The sequence below is a fragment of the Microcaecilia unicolor genome, chromosome 11 (genome assembly GCF_901765095.1).
Source record: "Microcaecilia unicolor chromosome 11, aMicUni1.1, whole genome shotgun sequence".
Classification (NCBI taxonomy): Eukaryota; Metazoa; Chordata; class Amphibia; order Gymnophiona; family Siphonopidae; genus Microcaecilia; species Microcaecilia unicolor.
The window spans coordinates 181689161-181713395 of NC_044041.1; the positions used below are offsets into that span (position 1 = coordinate 181689161).

General features: G+C 46.1%; 2 protein-coding genes across 4 annotated transcripts in view; one reads left to right on the forward strand and one right to left on the reverse strand.

The window, feature by feature from the left end:
- Positions 1-13787, reverse strand: part of NFKBIB (NFKB inhibitor beta) — a 31297-nt gene extending 17510 nt beyond the window's left edge. For both annotated transcript variants that reach the window (XR_003943720.1, XM_030217579.1), the window contains exons 1-2: positions 13033-13787; positions 7892-7997 (exon numbers count right to left, since the gene is read on the reverse strand). Coding sequence is in view for 1 of the 2 variants with exons in the window: in XM_030217579.1 (XP_030073439.1) it covers positions 7892-7997; positions 13033-13442 (516 nt within the window). In the remaining variant the exon portion in view is untranslated. The remainder of the gene's footprint in view (positions 1-7891; positions 7998-13032) is intronic.
- Positions 13788-17291: 3504 nt separating this feature from the next.
- Positions 17292-24235, forward strand: part of SIRT2 (sirtuin 2) — a 32347-nt gene continuing 25403 nt past the window's right edge. For both annotated transcript variants that reach the window (XM_030219082.1, XM_030219083.1), the window contains exon 1: positions 17292-17399. In XM_030219082.1, coding sequence (XP_030074942.1) covers positions 17393-17399 — 7 coding nt within the window. In that variant the 5' untranslated portion in view covers positions 17292-17392. The remainder of the gene's footprint in view (positions 17400-24235) is intronic.

Genomic DNA, 24235 nt, shown 5'->3' on the forward strand with positions numbered 1-24235 from the left:
TTCTATAACAGGGGAGGGGGGACCCCCCTCCTCCCCAAGATAAAACAGGAGGGAAGGGCACTGAAGCTAGGCTCCTGCATCATGCTTAAGGCGTAACTCAACAGGCAGATGAAGGCTAGGCTGAATTATGTCAACCTACCTCCCCAGCAGCACAAACTTCCCAGCAGTATTCCCTACCTGAAACCCTAGGGAGGCTGAGGTACCCTCAGAGATGGCTGGTGTTAGTATGACTGGTCAAACATCTGCTTTCCTCAAAGACCATGTGACAGTAAAACAGCTGTTGCCATTAATTAGGCCCACACTCAGCTCATTTGGAGAAAGGTTCTATACTGTATAACTGCCAAAATCCCTTCTTCCTCCAGCAGCAGCACATCACCCCGTGACCGCCTGCTGGTGTAGCCAAGGCAGAGAGAGCTTATTCTGGCTCCAGCAAGCCTGTACCTTTAAAAATGGAACACAGTTCTTTAAGAAGAGGAAGAACAGAGCACACCAAAGAGAGAGGAGATGGTAGTGAGAGCATGAGCGAGAGAATGGATAATTAGCACAAGGCAGGGTGCCGGTGATGAACTGCATGGTTACAGGCATGCTGGATATAACAAAAGAGAGGGAACAACGTACAAACTAAAGTCCATCTCCTCTCTCTTTGGTCTGCTCTGTTCTTTCTCTTCTTAAAATTTTTTCAGAAACTTTATCGCCACCTCAAAGAAGGCAGTAACTCCCCAGAACAGACTATCAGGGTAAGTATCCTTTACCCCTGAGATAGGCAGAGCAGAATGGAGAGAAACGGACAATTATCTCATCAAAACCGCTATGTTAAAATTGTGCAGAAACCTGTGATCCAACCAACTCCACAAGGGGATCCCAAAGGGACTGTTGCCTTGGGACACCCACTGCTGCCCCCTTCCAAAACAAAACACACACACACTGTCCTAAGGCCTTGCTAAGCAATTTCTAACTGCACAGGTCTGCTTGCTTGCCTCTGCTCAAAATACAAAATCTGGAGTTCTGATGTATCATCCTGTGTAAGATGCCAGTGTTGCTCAGCAAGCTATGTACTCTGTCACCATCTTCTGTTAGAGGAACACAAGCCATTCGTCTGGACTGGTCTGGCTAGGTGAAAAGGATGAGGCGTCATTCAACAGACACCACCCTTCAAATGCTCAAATACTTTGATATGTCATCAAATTATTCAACTTAAAACCAGGAGACCGGGATCCTGCTATAAGGATGTCCTGAGAAGACTTGAAGAAGAAATAAAAACTCAAGCAAAAAGAGGCAAGAATGCCACAATTCTTCTAATCACTCAAACAAAAAGATTCTTCCTATTCCAAAAACAGCTTGACTTCAAATTTCAAAAAGAAAATAAGCTCCAGATATTTACTCATAGGCACAAAACATATGAAAAGGACATTCAATAGCCAAAGAAATCACAATAATGGAAATGTGAGATTTTTGAATTAAATTGGGATTTCACAAACTTGATTTTTCATTAAGGCACTTCATACTGAATTGACCAAGGTAAAATTATGTATAATCATACCTGATAATTTTCTTTCCATTAATCATAGCTGATCAATCCATAGACTGGTGGGTTGTGTCCATCTACCAGCAGGTGGAGATAGAGAGCAAACTTTTGCCTCCCTATATGTGGTCATGTGCTGCCGGAAACTCCTCAGTATGTCGATATCAAAGCTCCATCCGCAGGACTCAGCACTTAGAGAATTACACCCACGAAGGGACACTCTGCCCAGCTCACCACCGCCGAAACGGGGGAGGGGAATTAACCCAGCTCATCCCCACACAAGTGGGGGAGGGGAATCCGTCCAGCTCATCCCCGCGGAGCGGGGGAGGGACACCACACCCGCCGATGCGGGGGGATCTGGCTTATCCTGCAACCGCAACCGGGGGAGGAGCTGACTGACCCGAACACCGCCGAAGCGGGAGGGGTACAAAACTGCCCTACAGCCGCACGAAGCGGGAGGGAGTGCCGGCAGAATTATAAGTCTCAATCCAGCCCCGTAAAACGGAGGGGAGAGGAATGCAGCAGCTCACTGTAACACAAACTCGTCTTAACTCTTGAAGAATCCACGTGAAAAAACTTGAACACGAAGTCTTTCTGAAGTAACTGAAGAGTAAACTTGAACCTGAAATGCAACCAGAATAAAACAATACAGATATCTGGGAGGGGCTATGGATTGATCAGCTATGATTAATGGAAAGAAAATTATCAGGTATGATTATACATAATTTTACCTTCCATATCATCAAGCTGATCAATCCATAGACTGGTGGGATGTACCGAAGCAGTACTCACCCAGGGCGGGACATAGAAATCCCTGACCGCAACACTGAAGCTCCAAACCGGGCCTCCGCCCGAGCAGCCACAGTCAAGCGGTAATGCTTGGAGAATGTATGGGCCGAAGCCCAAGTTGCCGCCTTGCATATCTCTTCCAAGGAGACGGAACCGGCCTCTGCCATCGAGGCCGCCTGAGCTCTTGTGGAGTGAGCCTTCAGCTGGATAGGCGGCACCTTCCCTGCGGCCACATAAGCCGCTGCAATGGCTTCCTTGACCCATCTTGCCACTGTAGGCTTAGCAGCCTGCAGACCCCTACGAGGACCTGCAAACAGGACAAACAGATGATCCGATTTCCGGAAATCATTGGTCACTTCCAAGTATCTGATGATGACTCGTCTCACATCCAGATATTTAAGAGCAGAGTACTCCTCTGGGTAGTCCTCCCTACGAAAGGAAGGGAGACAGAGCTGCTGATTCACATGGAAGCGAGAAACAATCTTGGGCAGGAAGGAAGGCACTGTGCGAATAGTCACTCCTGCCTCAGTGAACTGCAGAAAAGGCTCTCGACATGAGAGCGCCTGGAGCTCGGAAACTCTTCTGGCTGAAGTGATAGCCACCAAAAAGACTGCTTTCAACGTCAGGTCTTTCAGAGATGCCCTCGACAAGGGTTCAAACGGCGGCTTCTGCAATGCTCTTAGCACCAGGTTGAGATTCCACGCAGGCACCACTGAGTGCAGAGGAGGGCGCAGGTGATTAACTCCCTTGAGAAAGCGCACCACATCTGGCTGGGAAGCCAGGGAAGCACCCTTCAGGCGGCCCCTGAAGCAAGCCAGAGCCGCTACCTGGACCTTAAGGGAACTGAGCGACAGGCCTTTGTCCAGACCTTCTTGCAGGAACGCCAGCACTGAAGAAATTGGAGCAGTGAAGGGAGAAAGTGAGCCTGCTTCACACCACGCTGCAAAGATACGCCACACCCTGGCGTAAGCAGTAGAAGTAGAGCGTTTCCTCGCTCTCAGCATAGTGGCGATGACCTTGTCTGAGAAGCCCTTCTTCCTCAGACGCTGCCGCTCAATAGCCAGGCCGTAAGACCAAAGGGGGAGGGATCCTCCATCACCACGGGACCCTGATGTAACAGGCCCTGCTCCACTGGCAGCCGCAGAGGATCGTCGACTGAGAGCCTGATCAAGTCCGCATACCAGGGACGTCTGGGCCAATCCGGACCCACCAGGATTATCCTGCCGGGATGTCTTGCCACCCGGTCTAGGACCCTGCCCACCATGGGCCAGGGTGGGAACACATAGAGAAGCTCTTGTGTCGGCCATTGTTGGAGAAGAGCATCTACTCCCAGGGATCGAGGGTCCCGTCCTCTGCTGAAGAAGCGCGGCACTTGGCAATTGGCCGATGACGCCATCAGATCCAGGCTCGGCTGGCCCCAGCGCTTCGTGATGTCCAAGAACGCCTGAGCAGATAGCTGCCACTCTCCGGGCTCCAAGGTATGGCGACTGAGAAAGTCCGCCTTGACATTCATGACTCCGGCAATGTGGGCCGCTGACAGCTGTTCCAGGTTCGCTTCCGCCCACTGGCAGAGACTCATAGCCTCCTTGGCTAGAGGGGCGCTCTTGGTACCTCCCTGGCGGTTGACATAGGCCACAGCCGTGGCATTGTCCGACAGTACCCGTACAGGCTTCAGCACCAGTACCGGGATGAACTCCAACAGCGCCAACCGAATGGCTCTGAGTTCCAGGAGGTTGATAGACCACTTCGCCTCTGCAGGAGACCAGAGCCCCTGCGCTGTCCTTCCCAAGCAGTGGGCTCCCCAGCCCGACAATGAGGCGTCCGTCGTGACGACAATCCACTCTGGGGTCACCAGAGGCATTCCCGCAGACAACTTGTCTGTCTGCATCCACCAGCTCAGCGCCTTGCGCACTGCTGGATCCAAGGGAAGACGCACCGCATAATCCTCCGACATCGGAGTCCAGCGCTGCAGCAGAGAATGTTGTAGTGGTCTCATATGAGCCCTGGCCCAGGGCACTACTTCCATCGTGGCCGTCATAGAGCCCAACAGCTGCACATAGTCCCAAGCCCGAAGAGGAGAGGCTACCAGGAACTGGTCCACCTGAGCCTGAAGCTTGACAATCCGATTGTCTGGCAGGAACACTCTGCCCACTTGGGTGTCGAACCGAACTCCCAGATACTCCAGGGACTGAGTCGGGCGCAGCTGGCTCTTCTCCCAGTTGATGATCCATCCCAGGGAGCTCAAAAGAGCAACTACCCGGTCCACAGCTTTGCCGCACTCTGCATAAGAGGGGGCTCGGATCAACCAGTCGTCCAGATAAGGATGGACTTGTACTCCTTCCTTTCGCAGGAAGGTCGCTATGACCACCATTACTTTGGAAAAGGTCCGCGGAGCAGTAGCCAACCCGAACGGGAGGGCTCTGAACTGGAAGTGTCGTCCCAGGACTGCAAAACGCAGAAAGCGTTGATGAGGAGGCCAGATGGGAATATGCAGGTACGCTTCCTTGATGTCCAAGGATGCCAGGTACTCCCCTGCCTTCACTGCCGCTATAACAGAGCGGAGAGTCTCCATGCGAAAGTGCCGCACTTTCAAGGCCCGATTGACCCCTTTGAGGTCGAGGATAGGCCGGACAGAACCTCCTTTCTTTGGTACCACAAAGTAAATGGAGTAACGCCCCATGCCAAGCTGACTTTCTGGCACCGGAACGACCGCACCCAGGCGGATCAGATTGTCCAAAGTCTGTCGCACTGCCACAGCTTTGACCGGAGACTTGCAGGGAGAGAGTACAAACCCGTCTCTTAAGGGTCGGCAGAACTCTAGCTTGTAGCCGTCTCTGATGACTTCCAGCACCCAAGCGTCTGAAGTTATTGTGGTCCACTCGCCCAGAAACGAGGACAGCCGTCCTCCAATCTGCACTGGGGCGTGGACCAAGACCCCGTCATTGGGTACGAGACCCTGGGGGAGGACCGGAGGGAGCACCTCCGGGACGGCGGTCTCTGCGAAAGGAACGCTGCTTGGGGGAGAAATGCCTCTTAAAGGAAGAGGGGGCAGAAGAACCCGACCTGCCCGGGCGGTACCGACGGGCTTCCTGAAACCGTCCTCTGGAGGTACCGGGACGAGCACTAGCCCGAGCCCTGACCTCTGGTAACTTCTTGCCCTTAGACGTGCCGAGATCGGTCACGATTTTGTCCAGCTCGACCCCAAAGAGCAGCTTGCCTTTAAAAGGCAATCTAGCCAGGCGGGATTTAGAGGCGTGGTCAGCAGACCAATGTTTCAGCCAAAGCCACCGCCGCGCAGAGACTGTCTGAGCCATGCCTTTAGCTGAGGCTCTCAAGACATCATACAGCAAGTCTGCCAAATAGGCTAAGCCCGATTCCAGGGCTGGCCAATCATCCCTCAAGGAATGATCCGAGGGGGAAGCCCGCTGCACCATAGTCAGGCACGCCCTGGCCACATAGGAGCCGCAAACTGAGGCCTGCAAACTTAAAGCAGCCGCCTCAAAGGACGACCTTAAGGCCGCCTCCAATCTCCTGTCTTGGGCGTCCTTTAGGGCCGTGCCACCTTCCACCGGCAATGCCGTTTTCTTAGTCACCGCAGTGATTAAAGAATCCACGGTAGGCCACAGATAGGCCTCACGTTCACTCACAGCCAACGGATAGAGGCGGGACATAGCCCTAGCCACTTTAAGGCTCGCTTCTGGGACATCCCATTGAGCCGAAATTAAGGTGTGCATGGCATCATGCACGTGGAAGGTTCTAGGCGGGCGCTTCGTCCCCAGCATAATGGCAGAGCCAACAGGGGCTGAGGGAGAGACGTCCTCCGGAGAGGAAATCTTTAAAGTGTCCATGGCCTGTAACAACAGGTTGGGCAAATCCTCTGGGCGAAAAAGCCGCGCTGCAGAGGGGTCATCCGCTCCATCCGAGCGGGGATCCGTCTCCTCCAAGGAATCCGCAAAGGACCGTTGGGAGACCTCAGACACGCTGCCCTCATCTACATCGGAGGAGACAAATTCCTCCAAGGCCTGGGAATCAACCCGAGGGCGTTTACCTCTGGGAACCTCAACCTCTTTACCAGACGAGGGAGCGGGGGCAGCGTTGTGCATGAGGAAGGCCTGATGCAGCAGCAAAACAAACTCGGGGGAGAAACCCCCCAGACTGTGCACTTCCGCAGCCTGGGCAACAGCCCTAGGCGCACTCTCAACCGGCGCTCGCAACAGCGGGGGAGAGGCCTGCTGCGCATCCAAAATGGCGTCCGGCGCGAAACTCCGCGAAGGAGCCGCGCGGGAAGAACGGCTCTTATTTATAGCCGCTTCTGTGCCGTCGCCCAAATTAAGGGCGTTCATGGCATTAATGTCTCCAACCTCAAGGGCGGCCCAAGAAGAAGCCGTCCGAGCCGCGTGGCCGGCCAAAATGGCGGAGGCGAGGAGCGGGGGATGGGCGTTTATGGCGGGAAAAACCGCCACGCCGGAGGAAGGACCGGGACATTCATCGGTCACGAAACTGCCACCCAACAAGGGCGAATCCGGCTTTAAGACCCCCGCATCCCCTCTAGAAGCGCTCAAGCGACCCGGGGAGCGACCCTTAGCGCCCTCGCCCTCCGACGCCATGTGCCACGAGGAGAAGAATCGGGGAACCCCCGCCCGCTATAAAAAGGTAAAATTACCTGCTGTCCGCTCCGAGTTGTAACGACCTGGTGTCCCAGTGAGTAGCTGCAATAGACGCTTAAATAAACGTCGAAATAAACGCCTTTAAAGACGTTTAAAATTTTTTTTTTTTTTTTTTTTTTAACGGAGCCAGCGGGAGGGGGGAGAAAAGGAGGGACCTTTGCACTTGCTCAAAAGAGCCCTCAACCCCAGGCACTCAACAAAACCTAAAAATTAGGCTTGGAGGCCTAGCCAGAGCTGCTGCTGCTGTGTGTGACCACCACCTGCTGAGATAGAGAACATACTGAGGAGTTTCCGGCAGCACATGACCACATATAGGGAGGCAAAAGTTTGCTCTCTATCTCCACCTGCTGGTAGATGGACACAACCCACCAGTCTATGGATTGATCAGCTTGATGATATGGAATGATTATATCCAGGGCTGTGGAGTCTGTACATTAAACCTTCAACTCCAGCTCCTATTGATATATAACTCAGATCCAGGACAAAAAACAACAACAAAAAAAAGTGTGTGTGCACGTGAGACTATATATTATAATGCAAGTTTTTACTTAGAACAGGAGCTGGTACATTTTTACCAACTGACTCCACCCAAAATGATTTCCAACTCCACAAACAACACAAAGACTATGCTCTAATGGTGATTAATCCCTTGGATATGAGGGTCTCTTTCACAGGTTTTGTGCCCGAGTACAATCCCAATGCTGTCTAGCTATTTTTAGCACATGGAAGCTGAATACAGCCGTTCCTAAATTCCTTACTAAAATTATTCTATGTAATTTACTTGACACAAATCAGGATTAGGCGTTACGTCAGGAGAACAGGAAACAAAATCTTTCCAGGTTTTGTGAAAAAAAAAAAAAAAAGATACCAGTCTCCTTCGTGCAGCTAAAATGATGTCATGCTGAGTCCTCACCTGCCCCAGGTCATTTTGCAGGTCCAGGAATTCTGTGTTTTCTATGAAACAGAGGAGAGATCCCAGGAACTCTTCATGCTCGTGAATCACAGCCAGGTGAAGGGCTCTGAAAACAAGATGAGCAAAGTGAACATCTGGGTTCCACCCAGCAGACGATACAACACAAACGGAGAGACACAGTTCAGCATGTCTGACATTTCACAACACCGGTTATGCAACACGAAGCCAAGGATGGCAAGTAAATGAGACTGGGTGCAAGCCTGAGGATTATAAATGTCTTCAGATCGATTTGATTATTTATTATTATTATTTATTGCATTTGTACCCCACATTATCCCACCTTTTTGCAGGCTCAATGTGGCTTACAGAGTGTTGTTATGATGCAGTCATTACGTGATCTTAAATACAGTCGATAATAAGCTGAAGGTAGGTGATTTAGATGCAAGGTGCTAGGTAAGGAGTTGTGAGAGGTGTTTTTGATGCACCTGAGTAGTTTGAAGAATGATTTATTAAGGATGTCTTTAGTAGGCTTTGTTGCAGAGATGTGTTTTCAAAGATTTGCGAAAGCTGGTTAGATTGTCTATATTCTTCAGGGCCATGGGTAATGCGTTCCAGATCTGTGTGCTTTTATACGCAAAAGTAGTAGCGTTATGACTGTTTGTATTTAATTCCTTTACAGCTGGGGAAGTTCAGATTGAGGAATTTGCGGGCCGATCTTTTGGCGTTTCTGGGTGGTAGATTCCTTCCAAAGGCTGTGCATGTGAAGAATTCTGTCACCAAATCTGGACCAGGACTCCATGGCTCATGGCGCAAAAGCATGTAACAGATTATCATCTTTTCAAAATAACACAGAACAGTCCGATGTCTAACTTGCATTCTAATTCCTTCTTTGAGCAAAATCCCACTATTTCTATATCTTCTTCTCTTTCCCCATTCCCCTCACCTTTCACAGTCCAGGTATCATAAGATGCCAGCCTAAGACATTAGGTTTATCGGATAATGAAACTCAGTGTTGTGTATTAGAATAATGAGCTTATCTACTTAAAATACAATGTTTTCTCCTGGCTACCTGCTTATTGAATGCTCTGTGCAAATTCTAACCCCGACTGGTGTCCTACATTCGATTTAGAAGCAAAACCATACTCTCTTTCCAAGGCTGCTATCAACAGAACATGGGTCAGGAATATACCAGATCCAAAATACTACAGCAGGGTAGAATCCTTTTAAATATAGTTTTTCACAGGTACAAATAACGTGTACTCAAATAATTTAAGACTAACAAGTGGATGGTTGCAGACATCTTCCCTGAAGACTTACTTACAACTTACATTTACTGGGCAAATGGTCTCCTAGTACTTGCTGTACAATAATGTGATAAGCACCAGATCAATGTTAAGAAAGACGACCGGATGAGGAACAAACTAAAGGAACCAGAGTGCTGGAAATCCTGATTCACCAGAGAAGCAAAAAATGCAAGCTAGAACATTTTATTGGGGGGAAAAATTAGCTGAGACTCTGACTTGCGTGGATGGATATTTTCTCAGGTAATGAGATTTGAACCATAGGAAGTAATTTCAGAGCACATATATGTCCAAAGAGTGATTTTAGAAAGCCATCTGGATGTGCATATCACCCTGGGATGCACAGCCTAAAAGGTGGCACATGGGAGTACCCCAAATAAAGAGATACTTCTCAGTTTACAACAGAAACACAAAGCCTGGGGTCCACTATCTTATTGCTACAAAAAAGGAACTCATGATGTCCCTGCTCGAAGCAAAGCAACTTGAAGAGCATAGGCTGCTCTTGTGTGTGTTTGTTTTTAAGACAGTGCTCTACCTTTGGCAGAGCCTTTTGTAAAATACAGGGAGAGGGGGAATAACCACATCTTGACCTGGACATGTAAAACAGGCCAAATAGTGTACTGCCTTGGTCTTCCAGCTTCGAGGGCTGCCAACAGATCAAGTTTTCAGGATACCCCTAATGAATATGCACAACAGAAATTGGCATGCAATGATGGTAAGAGGCATGCAAACTCCTGAAAACTTGACCTCGGTAGCCCTCAAGGACTGGGAGTAAAGATCAGAGGATTTAGTGTGTCAAAATATGGCGGAAGGGACCATTAGGCCTACATAGTCTGCCCAGCTTCAGCTGGGGTCTGCAGCATTGGGTTAGTAATGATCTGTGAATTTCCCTTGGGATCTTCTGTGCTTCTTCCAGACTTTTGTGAATCCTTTTACTATTATTGTCTTCACTCTTTCTGCGAAAAAAAATAAAATAAAATTTCTGATGCTTCTCCTGAGTCTGCCCCACTGAAGAGTTGTACTGTGGCCTTGATCTAGAGCACTGTTTCCAAAGTCAGTCCTGCCTGGAGTACCCCCTCCCCTTTTGCAAGTCAGGTTTTCAGGATATCTGCAATGAATATGCATGAAAGGTTTGCATATAATGGAGCCAATGTATGCAACTCAAGTTCATGCTATTCATTGTGGATATCCTGAAAACCTGACTGGCAAGGTGGGGGGGGGGGGGGGTACTACAGACTTGGGAAATGCTGATCTAGAGCAGGCACATCTGATGGGTGGCCCACATGAGATTTTTTTAGACTTTTTTTTTTTAAATTACCTAGCACACATGATTTGGAAGCATTACAGAACTATTGAGTGGATGTGTAGTCACAATTTCAGAAGCGATTTACACATTTTGATGAGTACAGTATCAATAGACTAACATAGTCATGCAGACCACACACATGGATTTCTGATCAGAATCCTCAGAAAAAGAAAGACTGAAGGCAGCAGTCAAAACCCTGCTGTTTTCTCACGTTCCAGTAATTTTATTTCTGTACTTTCAATTAATGATGCCCTTTACCTTGCCTGCTTTGATGGAATGGGTGACTGCCCCCTCTCCTATTGTTTCACACAGTTTGCACGTCTCAGCAAATGTAACTGTGCTATCTATACCCCCTTCCCTTATATGTCTGTCTATCTCTTCTCCTCTTCCGGAGACAGGAAGGCGGCAGAACTAGAGGACATGAATTGAGGTTGAAGGGAGGGCAGACTCAGGAGTAATGTCAGGAAGTATGTGGGGTTCCTCAGGGCTCTTCTCTGTCACCTATACTGTTCAATTTGTTTAAGAGTTCTCTGGGAATGATTCCGTTGAGCGATGGTGAAAGACTATTGTTTTATGAAGATGACATATTAATGTTAATTCCAAAATGTGCTATGTTAAGAGGATACTTTTGATAATGTTTCTTGTTGTATGGATACAATTCACAATTGGGCAAATATTAGTTTGCTCAAATTTAAATCTATTAAGACCAAAGTTCTCTGGTTTCATAATTCTTCCATCACACTGACTCAGGATAAATATTAAATGCTGATACCTCAAAAAGTTCTTGGTATGGTTCTAGACTCTTTTCTCACTTTTGAACCACAAGTTGCTAATTTATGGAAGAAAACAATTTTTCAATACATTTAATAAGATTTTATTTTGATGAGCATCATTTTGCCCTATTGGTTTAAATGTTGATTTTATCCCATTTGAATTATTGTAACTCGGTTGTACATGAGATTACATTCTATGCTTCTATGAAACTCCAGCTAATACAAAATACAGCAGCATGATTTTCTGGATTAAGAAATATAATAGCACTAGTAAAAAAGCCCCGTTTCTGATGCAAATGAAACGGGGGCTAGCAATGTTTTCTTCTGTGTGCATGTGGGAGTGTGTGTGTCCCTGCCCTCTGGCCTCTCTTCCCTCCCCCCTCTGAGTCCTTCACTGTTACAGAGCCAGCGATTTGATTTCGTGCTCTGCTGTTTTCCTTCACTGACTGTGTTACAGAGAGGGCGGGGCAGACACTCATAGGGAAACCGGATATCTCGCCCCCTTCACACTTCCGGCTGGAGGCTTCATAGAACGTTGGTGTTGCTTTTTATATAGAGAGATTTCTGGATATCTTTGCAGGCTTCACTGTCTTCCCTTAAAATCTCGAATTATTTTTAAAATTCCATTTTTCATATTAATTCACCATATCTTTTAATTCAGCTTTTTCTTATTCATTTTCTTCATGTTAAGTCTTCAGTACAGTTTTACTAAGGTATCCTATTGTTAAATCTGACATTTGTATTGTAAATACTTATTGTTTCCTGTCCATGGTATCTCTATATTGAATAATTTACCACAATGGATCACAAATGAATCTAATTATCTTCAGTTTCAAAGGAAACTGAAAACTTCTCTATTTTTTTTTTAATTTTTGTTACATTTGTACCCTGTGCTTTTCCACTCAAGGCAGGCTCAATGCAGCTTACATGGGGCAATGGAGGGTTAAGTGACTTGCCCAGAATCACAAGGAGCTGCCTGAGCCGGGAATCGAACTCAGTTCCTCAGTTCCCCAGGACCAAAGTCCACCACCCTAACCACTAGGCCACTCCTCCACTCCATTTGATAAGGTCCAAGTGTTTCATTTTGTTAATCTGAAGCTCTTTTAAATCTTTATAGTCAGTCAATATACTGTGATTGATGTGATGTCTTGGGCCTCTTATGCTATAAGCCACCTCAAACCACCAGTTGGGATTTGTGTGGTGAATATATTCCACATTATATGAGAAAATTATGAGATTACAGCTAACTATTGATAGAGGAAAATAAGCATAAATCTGGAGTGGTCTGTTATGACAATAAGGAAATAGGATTAATTTTATGGATATGTGTTTTGGGATTATTTAAATCACTGTTGGGAAGCAGTGTTTGGTATAATGGAGAAGAGATGTAGAATTGCTGCATTTTAAATTTTATCATTAGACGGGTGCTTTGCTTCCATGCCCATGTTTCTTACTTACGTGTCCATTAATCAACATATGAAGTCTCCTCTTACTTGAAATATATCATACAATCCAAATCAAATGAAGAGATCAAAGTAATATATGCTCAATTGACGTAAATTTATACCACACTCAGTGTATAAAGGGAAGGCCTCAAGAAGCCCATATATATATATATATATATATATATAGCTCTATAGCTCGCGGGGGCTGGGCTGCTTCATCATCGGCCCCAGCCTCTATATTGTCTTCAAAGTTCAAATTTTTTCTCTTATATATGTGTTTTCAAAAAGTCTAAAAATTACTTAGCTTCTTACTTACGTGTCCCCATCTTCTGTAACGAAGGCCAAAACATTCTGTAGCCAGGGCTGAGCATCCTCCTGCAGGCACAGCGCTCCCACCTCCTGACTCAGGCCTGTAGCCACATCCTCCTGCAGTGAGTCTCCCAAGGCAGAGTCCAGCCGCTCCTCTGACTCCGGTTTACAGCTCCCAGGGTGGGTCTGATCCGAGGGTCCCCGAGTGCTGCACTGCTGTGGCCCAGACACTTTCTCCTTTTCCACCTCCTCCTCCTCCTCCTCCTGATGCAATGACCACAGCTGCCCATCCCCCAAGGAGCCTAAACCACTATCACACCACTCCTCCCCCGCCTCGGGCACCTTCCCCCACGGGCCCTGGTTCAGCAGAACTTTGCGGGTGGGGCTATGAGCCGGCCCAGTCCGCTGGGCCATCATCAAAAATCACCAAGCAAGGCCGGGAGAAAAGAAGGGCTCAGAGAGCCTACCCCAACCATCGGTTGGTTCTCTTCTCCGCCTTCCCCCGCGGGGCCGAGCCTTTCCCCCCTTGCCGTGCTTCTTCTCTGCCACTCGGTTTTTTTCCCGGGCCTCTTCGTACCCCCCAGTCTCCGTGGACTCGCTTCTTGTTTACCACCGTCCAGACGCCACAGACGAGACCGAAAGGCTTTTTCACAACTTGGGAATTCCCACAAACGACAGCCAATCAGGTTGGGCACTTCACCATCCACCAATCAGGCGGCAGTTTCTTGGGAAGCGCAGAGAATGGCTCTCGCGACAGCTTGGTGTGACGGGAGTTGTAGTTCTTCGCGGCGTCATGCCCTACGCCGTGAATGAGACTCCAGGAAGGCGGATGAAAACAGAAAGCGGCATGACGCCGAACACTTGAAACCAAGTAGGTTAGACTCTGTTTCCCCTGCCCCTCGCAGCCCTCGTCCAAGTACACTGAAAACATCAAAACGAAGCAAACAAATCTATGAGCTGTTGCACCCACGTTGTCGTTCTTTATTGTTGGTAGGTAGCATTTTTATTTAATCTCATTTATTATATTTTCAAACATTCCAGCTTCTGCAGCATACGGATGTACACAGAGGAAGTATAATAACGGAATAACTTTTTATAGGAAGAGTAGTAATTTGTTATAAATAGTAATGTGTGTCATTTGGAGAGGCTGGTTATAGGGACACCCTATCATGTGTTATAGTCGTGCAGAGATTTTTTTCTTCTGGTAAAGGACCACTAAAACAGACATTATGTCATGAGAACATTTTCAGTTTCTATCTATTTATTTACTTATTCATGATATTTATATCCTACATTAAACAAGAATTAGGTTGAAACTTGGGAGTATTTAAATTGTTTTTCCTATGCCTAGCTCAAAAGAAAAAGATGGCATGTGGGAACTTGCTCCTTTTGTTTTGTGGATTGCAGTGGTATATTATAAAAATGCATTTCATATTTTGTGTTGCTACTATTTAAATGACAAATATTGAATAATGAGGGCAGAGCTACCTTCATGCAGAAGTCTAGAGTCAGTGTAAATGTGCCAATATTTTGCAGTTCTGTGATATATATTTATTTCTTCTTCAAGTCTGCTTGGTTGTAAAAGGCATTGTTTTTTTTTTTTTTTGGGGGGGGGGGGATCTTTATCTCCTGGCTATGTGTTTGTATATAGATGAGTCCCAGGTATAATGATGGCTAAGAGAAAGCAGCAGTAGAACAGAAGGAGCTGAATGATATTTATGTTTTCCAAATGGTAATGCATAGCTTGATGGGATGTCCTTGTTGTAAGATCAGAGTTAATTATTTTTTTAGCTTCTTGTTTAAAATTAACCAAGGAGGAACAAATCTGGTGGAAGAGAAATGAATCAGCATGAGTTCAGCAAACAAAATCTAGCCTTACAACTATTAGCTGGTTGATATTCAGCAGAAGATAACCAGGTCGACGTCAAGATTCCTAATATGGTTTGATAACAGCATTTTCTGTTATTGCTCAAATGCGAACACAATTATAATGTTAAGTTTTGGATATTACTGAATTCTATTATTCTGTCTCACTGTATTTCCAGTTTTGGCACAGTATAAGTCATCACAAGGACAAAATATAAGAAAACCAATGGACTGCATTAGGGGCTTATAGCCCATTATGGGCCTCGTTTACTAAGGTGCACTAGCGTTTTTAGTGCATGCTAAATATTAGTGCGCACTAACCGTATAGATGCCCTTAGGAATATTATGGGCATCTACACGGTTATTGCGCGCTAAAAACACTAATGCGCCTCTAATGTAACTTAGTAAACATGACCTAGTTATGTTTAAACAAATGAGAGATCTGCATTAAATAAAATATTTTTATTATTTTGACTTATGAAAAACACTTGTCCCTGAAACATGCTCAAAACAGAATAATCCATTTGTACAAAAGAGATGAAGTGAAGACGTGATTCCATGTGCCCCAATTAAAGGACAGTTTAATTTTACTTCCAATCTTTATAATACCAGGCTTCCCAAGGCAGATTACAACAGTTGAGATGAACCCATCAGTAAACAGGATATCCTCACTGAAATCTGGCCATGTATTACAGTACAAGCAAAAAAAGCCTGTTTCTCCAAAAATGAAACGGAGCCTAGGAAGGCTATTGTCTTTGCGATTTCTCCTCTCTCCCCTGCCCTCCCCTCCATGTCCAGTGATTCTCCCCTTCCATCCCATCCATGTCCAGCGATCCTCCCCTCTCCTCCCATCCATGTCCAGCGATTCTCCCCTCCCATCCATGACCAGCGATTCTCCCCTCCATGTCCAGTGACTCGGCCCAGCCCCCACCTGCCCCCCTCTTAAGCACCCGAGTTCCAGTTCAACCCCAGCCCTCACCTGCCCGCCCTCTTCTCCCACAACAGCCCTCCGTTCCTTCCTGCCGCCCTTCCTTTAAAACTTTTATTTTACTTGAAGTCGCAGCGGTGTCAGTAAAAGCGGCAGGCTCAGCTCGCCTTGCCTCCAGCCTTCCCTTCCCTTTCCTTCCATCTCAGTGTCCCACCCTCCTCTGACGTAATTTCCTCTTTCCACGAGGGTGGGACACTGAGAGGGAAGGGAAGGCTGGAGGCAAGCCGATTACGTAGTAGCTCATTTGCATACAGTTACGAACCCAGCCAGCCATCCAGGGACGCAGATTGACAAATTATTGGAGATTGAATAGAACAGTGTAGAAAAATGAGCACAAAATACAGCCTTTATTCGTGCTGTTTCCACCAGCTACAATAATTTTTGAACCTGTTTTAGTGATATTCAGTTTTTATTTCATGATAGTTATATCTACAATAGTAAAACATGCCCGTTTCTTGCAGCAATGAAACGAGCGCTAGCACGGTTTCCGTCCGGACCTCCCCCACTCCGTACTCACCCCTTCGGCTTTCGTCCGTCATTGTTGCGGACCTCGGCACGCCACCGTGAATCTGCTGACATTGCTGCGCCCGGACCTCCCCCCCTCCCTACTCACCCCGTCGGCTTTTGTCCGCCATTGTTGCGGACCTCGGCATGTCACCACCGTCAATCTGTTGACATTGCTCCGCCCTCGACGTCATCACGTTTGACACGAGGGTGGGGCCCCAATACAGTGTTTTCGGTGGCTTCACCACCACGAAGGCTTCGAACCGGAAGGAAGTGCCCAGAGGACCTGACAGTGACGTCAGTGTCCTCAGAACGTTGAGGGTGAGTTTTATTATATAGGATATGGGAAGCTTTCAATTCAATTCTTGTATAAGGCTAATATCCCCTTTTCCAGAGTTCAGTGCGGTTTACATTCTAGGTGAGACAAAACTAAACAGTGTGAGGTATGAGAAACATTAGAGACCATTGGATTAATGCATGAGACAAATAATTTAAAACATGCTGTCTGTTTTAGTGGCCCTTTACCAAGAGAAAAAAAAATCTGTGCATAAATATAACACAAGCTAGGATGCCCTATAACCAGCCCCTCCAAAAGACACACTGATTACGATTTATAATAAATTACAACTGTACCTATGAAAAGTTATTCCGTTATTATATTTCTTCTGTGTTCATGCATATGCTACACAAGCATGCACGCTTAAATGCTACCAACCATAAAGAACGACAACGTGGATGCAGCAGCTCATAAGGTTGGTTTGTTTTTGTTTTGTTTTGAGAGAGTATCTGGAAAAGGCGGGTGCGCGCGCGCGCGGAAGAAGAAACAGAGAGGAACCTAATTGGCTGCAACCTTTTGACGTCATGCCGTCTCCTGCCTGCTTCTTTGAATTCCTGGGCAGGATTTTCTCGTCTTCCTCCTGCCTCCGACTCCGCCCTCCTTGACAGTCCCCCTGAGCAAAGTGCTGTGGGCCCGGGGAGAGGAAGGAGGAGCTGCCGCCCGGTGCCAGGGATGGAAGGTAAAGGGCTGGGAAGAGGGTGTCCTGGGATCGGGATCAGACACCGGGAGCGCAAAGCCTGGAAGGACGAGAGCCTGGGGGGTGGAGACTCGAAGGTTTCCCGGAGAGATTCAGTCCCCAGGGGAAGGAAAGGGACCAAGGCTGTCTTGTTCCAGTTGTTCCGGGTCTGCAGAAGCCTGGAGCTAGATCTGTGCCTTAGATCTTTATTTTATGTACCTATTACAGCTGAATGTTTGTCCTTTCAGTAGCTTGGACTGTTATTGTTTGTTTGTTGTCGTTGTGTTAGTTTCGCGGTGGAAGAGAGCAAAAGGGCTGGTGTTTGACAAGCTGGGGCCGTAAATGTAGTTTGTCGACCTACTTTGGAGAAGAGTGTTGGGGGGGGGGGGGAGGTGGACCAATTGAACATTAAAACCTGCAACATGAGGGGGAGGCGCGGCTCCCCTGTGTCCATATCAGACTACGCCCATGGCTGGGTCCTGAGCAGAATTTGGGAGGGGTCCGTTTCCAATCCTGCCAGCTGTCTGTGTCTTCTTCAACTTTGGCCAGGCATAGGGGCCGGGGCGATTTGCTTGTTTGCACCACTATCTTCCAATGCCAACCCTGCCAAAATGGTCAACCAAGGCTGCCTAATTGGCATTTCTGGGCTGGTGATGTATACAGCTCTGAAAGTAACTCAAATTTCTGTCATAACTAAACTAACTTGTCAGGTGTCCTGTAGTAACTGTGCATTTCTTAATATGGAAGCTATTTAACATTTGGATGCATTATTTATTTTTTTTTATTTTGTTACATTTGTACCCCATGCTTTCCCACTCATGGCAGGCAATGGAGGGTTAGGTGACTTGCCCAGAGTCACAAGGAGCTGCCTGTGCCGGGAATCGAACTCAGTTCCTCAGGACCAAAGTCCACCACCCTAACCACTAGGCCACTCCTCCACTATCAAGCCTGTAGTGAAAGTGTAGGACAGCCAGCAGTGGGCAGTGTGTTTGCTGTCCACTGCTGGCGTTAAACCCGAATATTAAATGCCGGGCTGTATCTGGTGACTGACATTGAATATCCGGGGTTATTTTGGCCACTAAAAAGTTAACTGGCTATGTTGATATCCAGCACTAAGCCGTTAACTTTTTAGCTGTGAAAGATAGGCCTGCCATTTAAGTGGTCTGTTTTGACCGCTTAACATAGCCAGTTTGGTGCTGAATATCCATGCCTAACCAGCTATTTCATGTAATATAGACAGAACTAGATTCTTCATATCATGCCTAAAAAAAATTGGTGCCTAAATAAAGTTCACCTAAGCGTATTCTATAAAGTACGCCGTAATTTAGGCGTACATTATAGAATAATTCGACATTTCTTTGCAGTATATAGAATGCGCAGAGCACTGCTCCACATGATTAAGTTTAGTCACGGGCAATTATGCCAAGTAAAACTTGGTGTAAAATGCCTAAATTATGCACAGACTGGGTATATTCTATAACAACGGGCATAGATTTTAGAAACACCCATGACCCGCCCATTCCATGCCCATAGCCACATCCACTTTTCAACTACAAGACTTAGAATTTACGAACACCACGTTACAGAATACGCTTAGACAATTCTGCACTTAAAGTTCTAATTAATGCAAATTAATGCTGATAATTGGTTATCAAATTATCAACGCTGATTAGCTTGTTAACCATTTTGGCTTATGCACATTGTTATGGAATACACTTTGATTTCCGCTCGGGAATCTCAGCGCAGTATATAGAATACAGGGTTAGTGGCTAGCCACTAACTAGGATATTCAACGGGAATTAACTTTATCTCCTGCTGAATATCCACAGTTAGGCACTTAAATACTGTTTAACCGGCCAGGAGCCGTTCCTGCCCTGTTAAATAGCTTTGAATGTGGGAAATAGGCTTGATAAGTGGGATATATGTTAAGCCAGAACACAGTACTGTATTAGTTTTGGTCAAGAATTACATCATGTGGATTATTCAGTTTTTTGGACTTTTCTCATATTTATGTTCTCAATAGTTACTGTGTTTTGGCTTTTCATAGAAGTATAGGAGTTCCTGCATGCCACCCAGTACCCAGGCCAGATTTAGCCACAGAGTGTAGACAGTGTAGGTAGTTTTTCCAGGAACCAGATTTTCATAAATATCAACTAATTCAGCTTGGGGCCTGCAAGATCTACTAGATCCTGTTGTGTTCCGCTCTTTCTTTCATATGGGCATTCTGTTACCATAGAAACCTTTGCAAGGGTTAGAACTCTTGCTGTGGCTCTCAAGCCCAGCACTGGATTAGTTGGCTGGAGTTGCTGCTGGGGGGAGGGAGGCGTGGGGGACTGCAGGGATTCTGAGGTGAGGATTTGGACAGGGCCATGTTCAGTCTTTTGCAGCTCTTTTCCATTCTCCCTCACTTCCTGTGCCAACGCCAGTTTCTTCTTCCTGCATCTTTTAGTGGGCCCTTAACCCCTTTTCCTACTATTCCACGACCTCCCTAATGCACCCGGAATCTGCAGCCATTCTGGCCTCAGCCACCCTTGCCAGTGGGTCATTTCAGGCCTTGCTATCTTCAGCTTTGCTTCTTACAAGCTTATTTCTTAGACCAACACCAGTCTCCCAATCTGGCCTCCTCATATTCATTGATGTTTCAGGGTGGAAACCAGTTCAATAAGGAAATGTCATGTTTCTCTACAGATCAGTGCCAGCCATAGGGGACTGAAGGGGACAGTCACTCCTAGGACGAGTGCTTACATACAGGCACTTATCTGTCTGCTGTCTTCTTTCCAGCCCGTCAGCCTGGCAACTGCTAACTTAGTAAATAATTTAGAAAAAGACCAGTCAGCCCATGTGGTCTGCTCACTCTGCAGTTATTCCTGGCTGCACTGCATGGATCTACCCCACATGCCAGCTGCAGAAACTTGATTACTTGTACAGTACCCCTCCTTCTGACTCCGTTTTTGCTTTACTCACTGGTTCTCTATCTTTCTGCATAGATGAGCAAACAAGATGCCATACCTGATCCACCGCCGAGTCCTCAGTGTCTTACTACCTAGTTTTGTGATCGTGTAAACAGCTGCTGAATCTAGTGGGGCTGTTTCCAGAACATCCGGCCTCCTAGGATTTCTCTAGACCTGCTGATCTGGTTGATTTCTGTAGCATTGTACCTTCCTGGCTATCGCTTGGCCAGTGATTCGCCATGTTTTCCATTTTCTGTTCTTGGTTTGACAGCTCTGTAATCAGCTGTTCCTTTTCATTCCTCCAGACCGGCCCAAACTGATGGGTTGGAGGGTCTAAAGGAAAGCAAATTAGCAGGTAAGACCTAATTTCTCCTTTATCACCAGCTTTGCTTCTTTCAGGATGTGGGGGTCTGTAAGCAGGCAGTCCCTTCCTTAACATCCCAATGGAGTGGTGCTGCTGCTGCTGAAGTTCTCAGTCGGAGACAAAAGAAGGAACTGTTCTTAGCTCATGACTCAGACCTTCCACTTGCTCATTGCCGAAAAGAGATCTTGGTGGTATGCACGCTGTGGGCCAAAGATACTAAGCATTTTCTCTACAGACACAGAATGAAACATAATGGCACGTGTTTAAGGATTTTATTCAAATTTTATACCATTTCCTCGCCAGTGCTGCCTGACGCAGTGTTTATGGTCCCATACCAACATAGTAACATAGTAGATGACGGCAGAAAAAGACCTGCGTGCGGTCCATCCAGTCTGCCCAACAAGATAAACTCATATTTTATTTATTTATTTATTGCATTTGTATCCCACATTTTCCCACCTCTTTGCGGGCTCAGTGTGGCTTACAATAAGGTATGAATAGTAGAAATACATTTGTAACAACTTGGATGTGGAATACATTGTGCAGAGTTGTGCGAGACGTTCGATTATCATTAGGAATATAACAATGGGACATCAACATAGAAACATTGGGAGGTGACAGTGGGACAATTGATTACGGGATGAGGGATCTGAAGTGGATGTATGTTGCATTGATGAACAGTGCTACTTTTTGTGTATTCCTTACCTTGATTTGTATCTGTCATTTTCAGGGCACAGACCGTGTAAGTCTGCCCAGCACTATTCCCCGCCTCCCAACTACCAGTCCTGCCTCCCAACCACCGGCTCTGGCACAGACTGTATAAGTCTGCCCAGCACTATCCCCGCCTCCCAACCACCAGCCCCGCCTCCCACCACCGGCTCTGCCACCCAATCTTGGCTAAGCTTCTGAGGATCCATTCCCTCTGAACAGGATTCCTTTATATTTATCCCACGCATGTTTGAATTCCGTTACCATTTTCCTCTCCACCACCTCCCGTGGGAGAGCATTCCAAGCATCCACCACTCTCTCCATGAAAAAATACTTCCTGACATTTTTCTTGAGTCTGCCCCCCTTCATACTGACCTGGTAGACTTCATTAGGAGGTTCACTAGTAATGCTAGGTATTTATTGTTCTAATGTAATTAGCTTCATAATTAAATAGTAGTGGGGAACAGATGTAAAAATGTAGAATAAATAATGAACAACAATAAAAAAAGATAGCTTAGTTAATATGATTTGAAATAATGTAGTAAAACCACTTGAATATAAATTTCTTTAAAAAGCCCAAATGTAAACAGCAAATATTACAAAATTAAAACATCAATAAGCAAAGCAATAGAAAACAACCCTACTTGGCCATGTTTCGGTTCCTGGTGTCTGTATCAGGAGTATTACTGACAAATGATGCCAGCATGTCCGTATGTCAAGCTACTCAAAGATGAAAAACACTGTGTCTGTCTTGACCTACAAGGAGAACAAAAATGATAGTTCTTTGAAAGGGAAATGGGACTTGATATACCGCCTTTCTGTGGTATTTTGCAACTGCATTCAAAGCGGTTTACATATATACAGGCACTTATTTTGTACCTGGGGCAATGGAGGGTTAAGTGACTTGCCCACAGTCACAAGGAGCAGCAGTGGGAATCGAACCCAGTTCACCGGGATCAAAGTCCACTGCACTAACTACTCCTTAAACATATGCAAACCCACATTTTTGGAAAATTATTAGACAGTACTTAATGGACATAGGAAGCTAGCTAGTAATGGTAGCTAATTACCCATATGGTGATTAATGAAATTAGAACAATACATCAGTGAAGCAGTAGTAGTGACTTTTATAACAAGAACTACAATTAGGTTGGGCTGTGAGGATAAGATTTGTACTAGCGGCTGGGCCTTTCTGGCAGACTGCAAGTTCTGTAATAACTAGTCCAAGAGGTGCTTACACAGTTGGGACTGTCTGGCGGCCTTCACAGGGTATCTAGGAGGCTGGATGTTTGGGCAATGGCTGCATTAGTTTTGATGGCTATTTAGATTGCTACAGGGCTTTGGAGCTAGGTATGAGAGAGGCCACAGACTGGTGTTACTGTGGACCCTTAATGCTATAAGGGCATACATAGCTTAACAGTCTTCTGTAAGTTAATATAAGAACGTAGGGGTTGCCCTACCGGTCGGAACAAGGGTCCGCCTAGCCCAGTATCCTGTTCCCAGCAGTGTCTTAAAAAGTGGCAAGATTCCCTGCTACTTAATCCCAGGGATAAGCAATTGCTTTCTCCAGATCTAGCTTAATAATGGTTTATGGACCATTTCTCCAAATATTTTGTCCTTTTAGAAACCCAGCTACTTAGCCCAAGGGGGAGAAGCCTTATTGTTAACACCTTATGAGTAGTTGATGAGATACCTAATGTCAGAGTTAGAGATAGGGGAAGGGGGGTAGGATAGGGTTGGGAGGGGGGTGTTTAATAATCACTAATGGATGGTTTCAGAGAATGAATGGTTTGAGTAAGTAATTGTTATAATGTTGTCCTCTTTAATAGGTCCATTAGAACAACTCAATTATGACTACTCATGGGGGGGTGGATGGGTGGGTGGGGAGGACATGTATTGAAAATGATGTACAACTCATGAGCGATATTTGGATTGTTATTGTATTGTTGGTTCAATAAAATGGTTTAAACATAAGTATAACATCACATAGGGAGGGGGAGGGGTTAAAAATGGTTAAAGGGTTGATGACAGTAGCTCCGTTCAATTGTTTCATATGTGTTCTTATATTTGAACAGTTTATGCTTATATTTTTGCAGTGTATGCATTGGGCTTGTCATCAATAAAATTGTTATAAATTAAACCAAGCTACATTAACTGCTTTTACTGTGGCAATGAATTCCAGAGCTTAACCATATGCTGAGTGGAAAGAATAATATTTTCTCCTGTGCCGCTATGGGGCTGATTTTTGAAAGAGAAAAACATCCAGAAAGTGGCATCATCTGCATGTGGACGTTTTTCTCACAAAAATATCCAAATTGGTATTTTTGAAACACTTTTTAGACTTTTTCTATGAAGTCCGTCAGAAATGCGTTCAAATCACGAGGGGGCGTTTTAAGGGTGGGATCTGGGCGTTCCTAACACTTGGACGTTTTTCTGCCGTAATGGAACAAAACAAAAACAGCCAGGCCTATAAGTTGGACGTTTTGGTCTACACATGTTTGATTAACGAATAAGCCACAAAGAAGTGACCTAAATGACTAGAAAACCACCGCAGGAATAAAGGAATGACACCCCCTTCCTCCTTTGACCTCCTCCCACCCCATAAAGCTGTAAATGAAACAGTATATACCAATTTCTATGACAGCTTCAGATGTCAGATGTCATGTCATGTCATAGCCAGTCCTATTAGAGCAGCAAGCAGGTTCCTCCTCCTCAGGTCACTTCACTGGCTTCCGATCAGATACCGCATTCAATTCAAGCTTCTCCTTCTTACCTACAAATGCACTCGGTCTGCTGCCCCTCACTACCTCTCTACC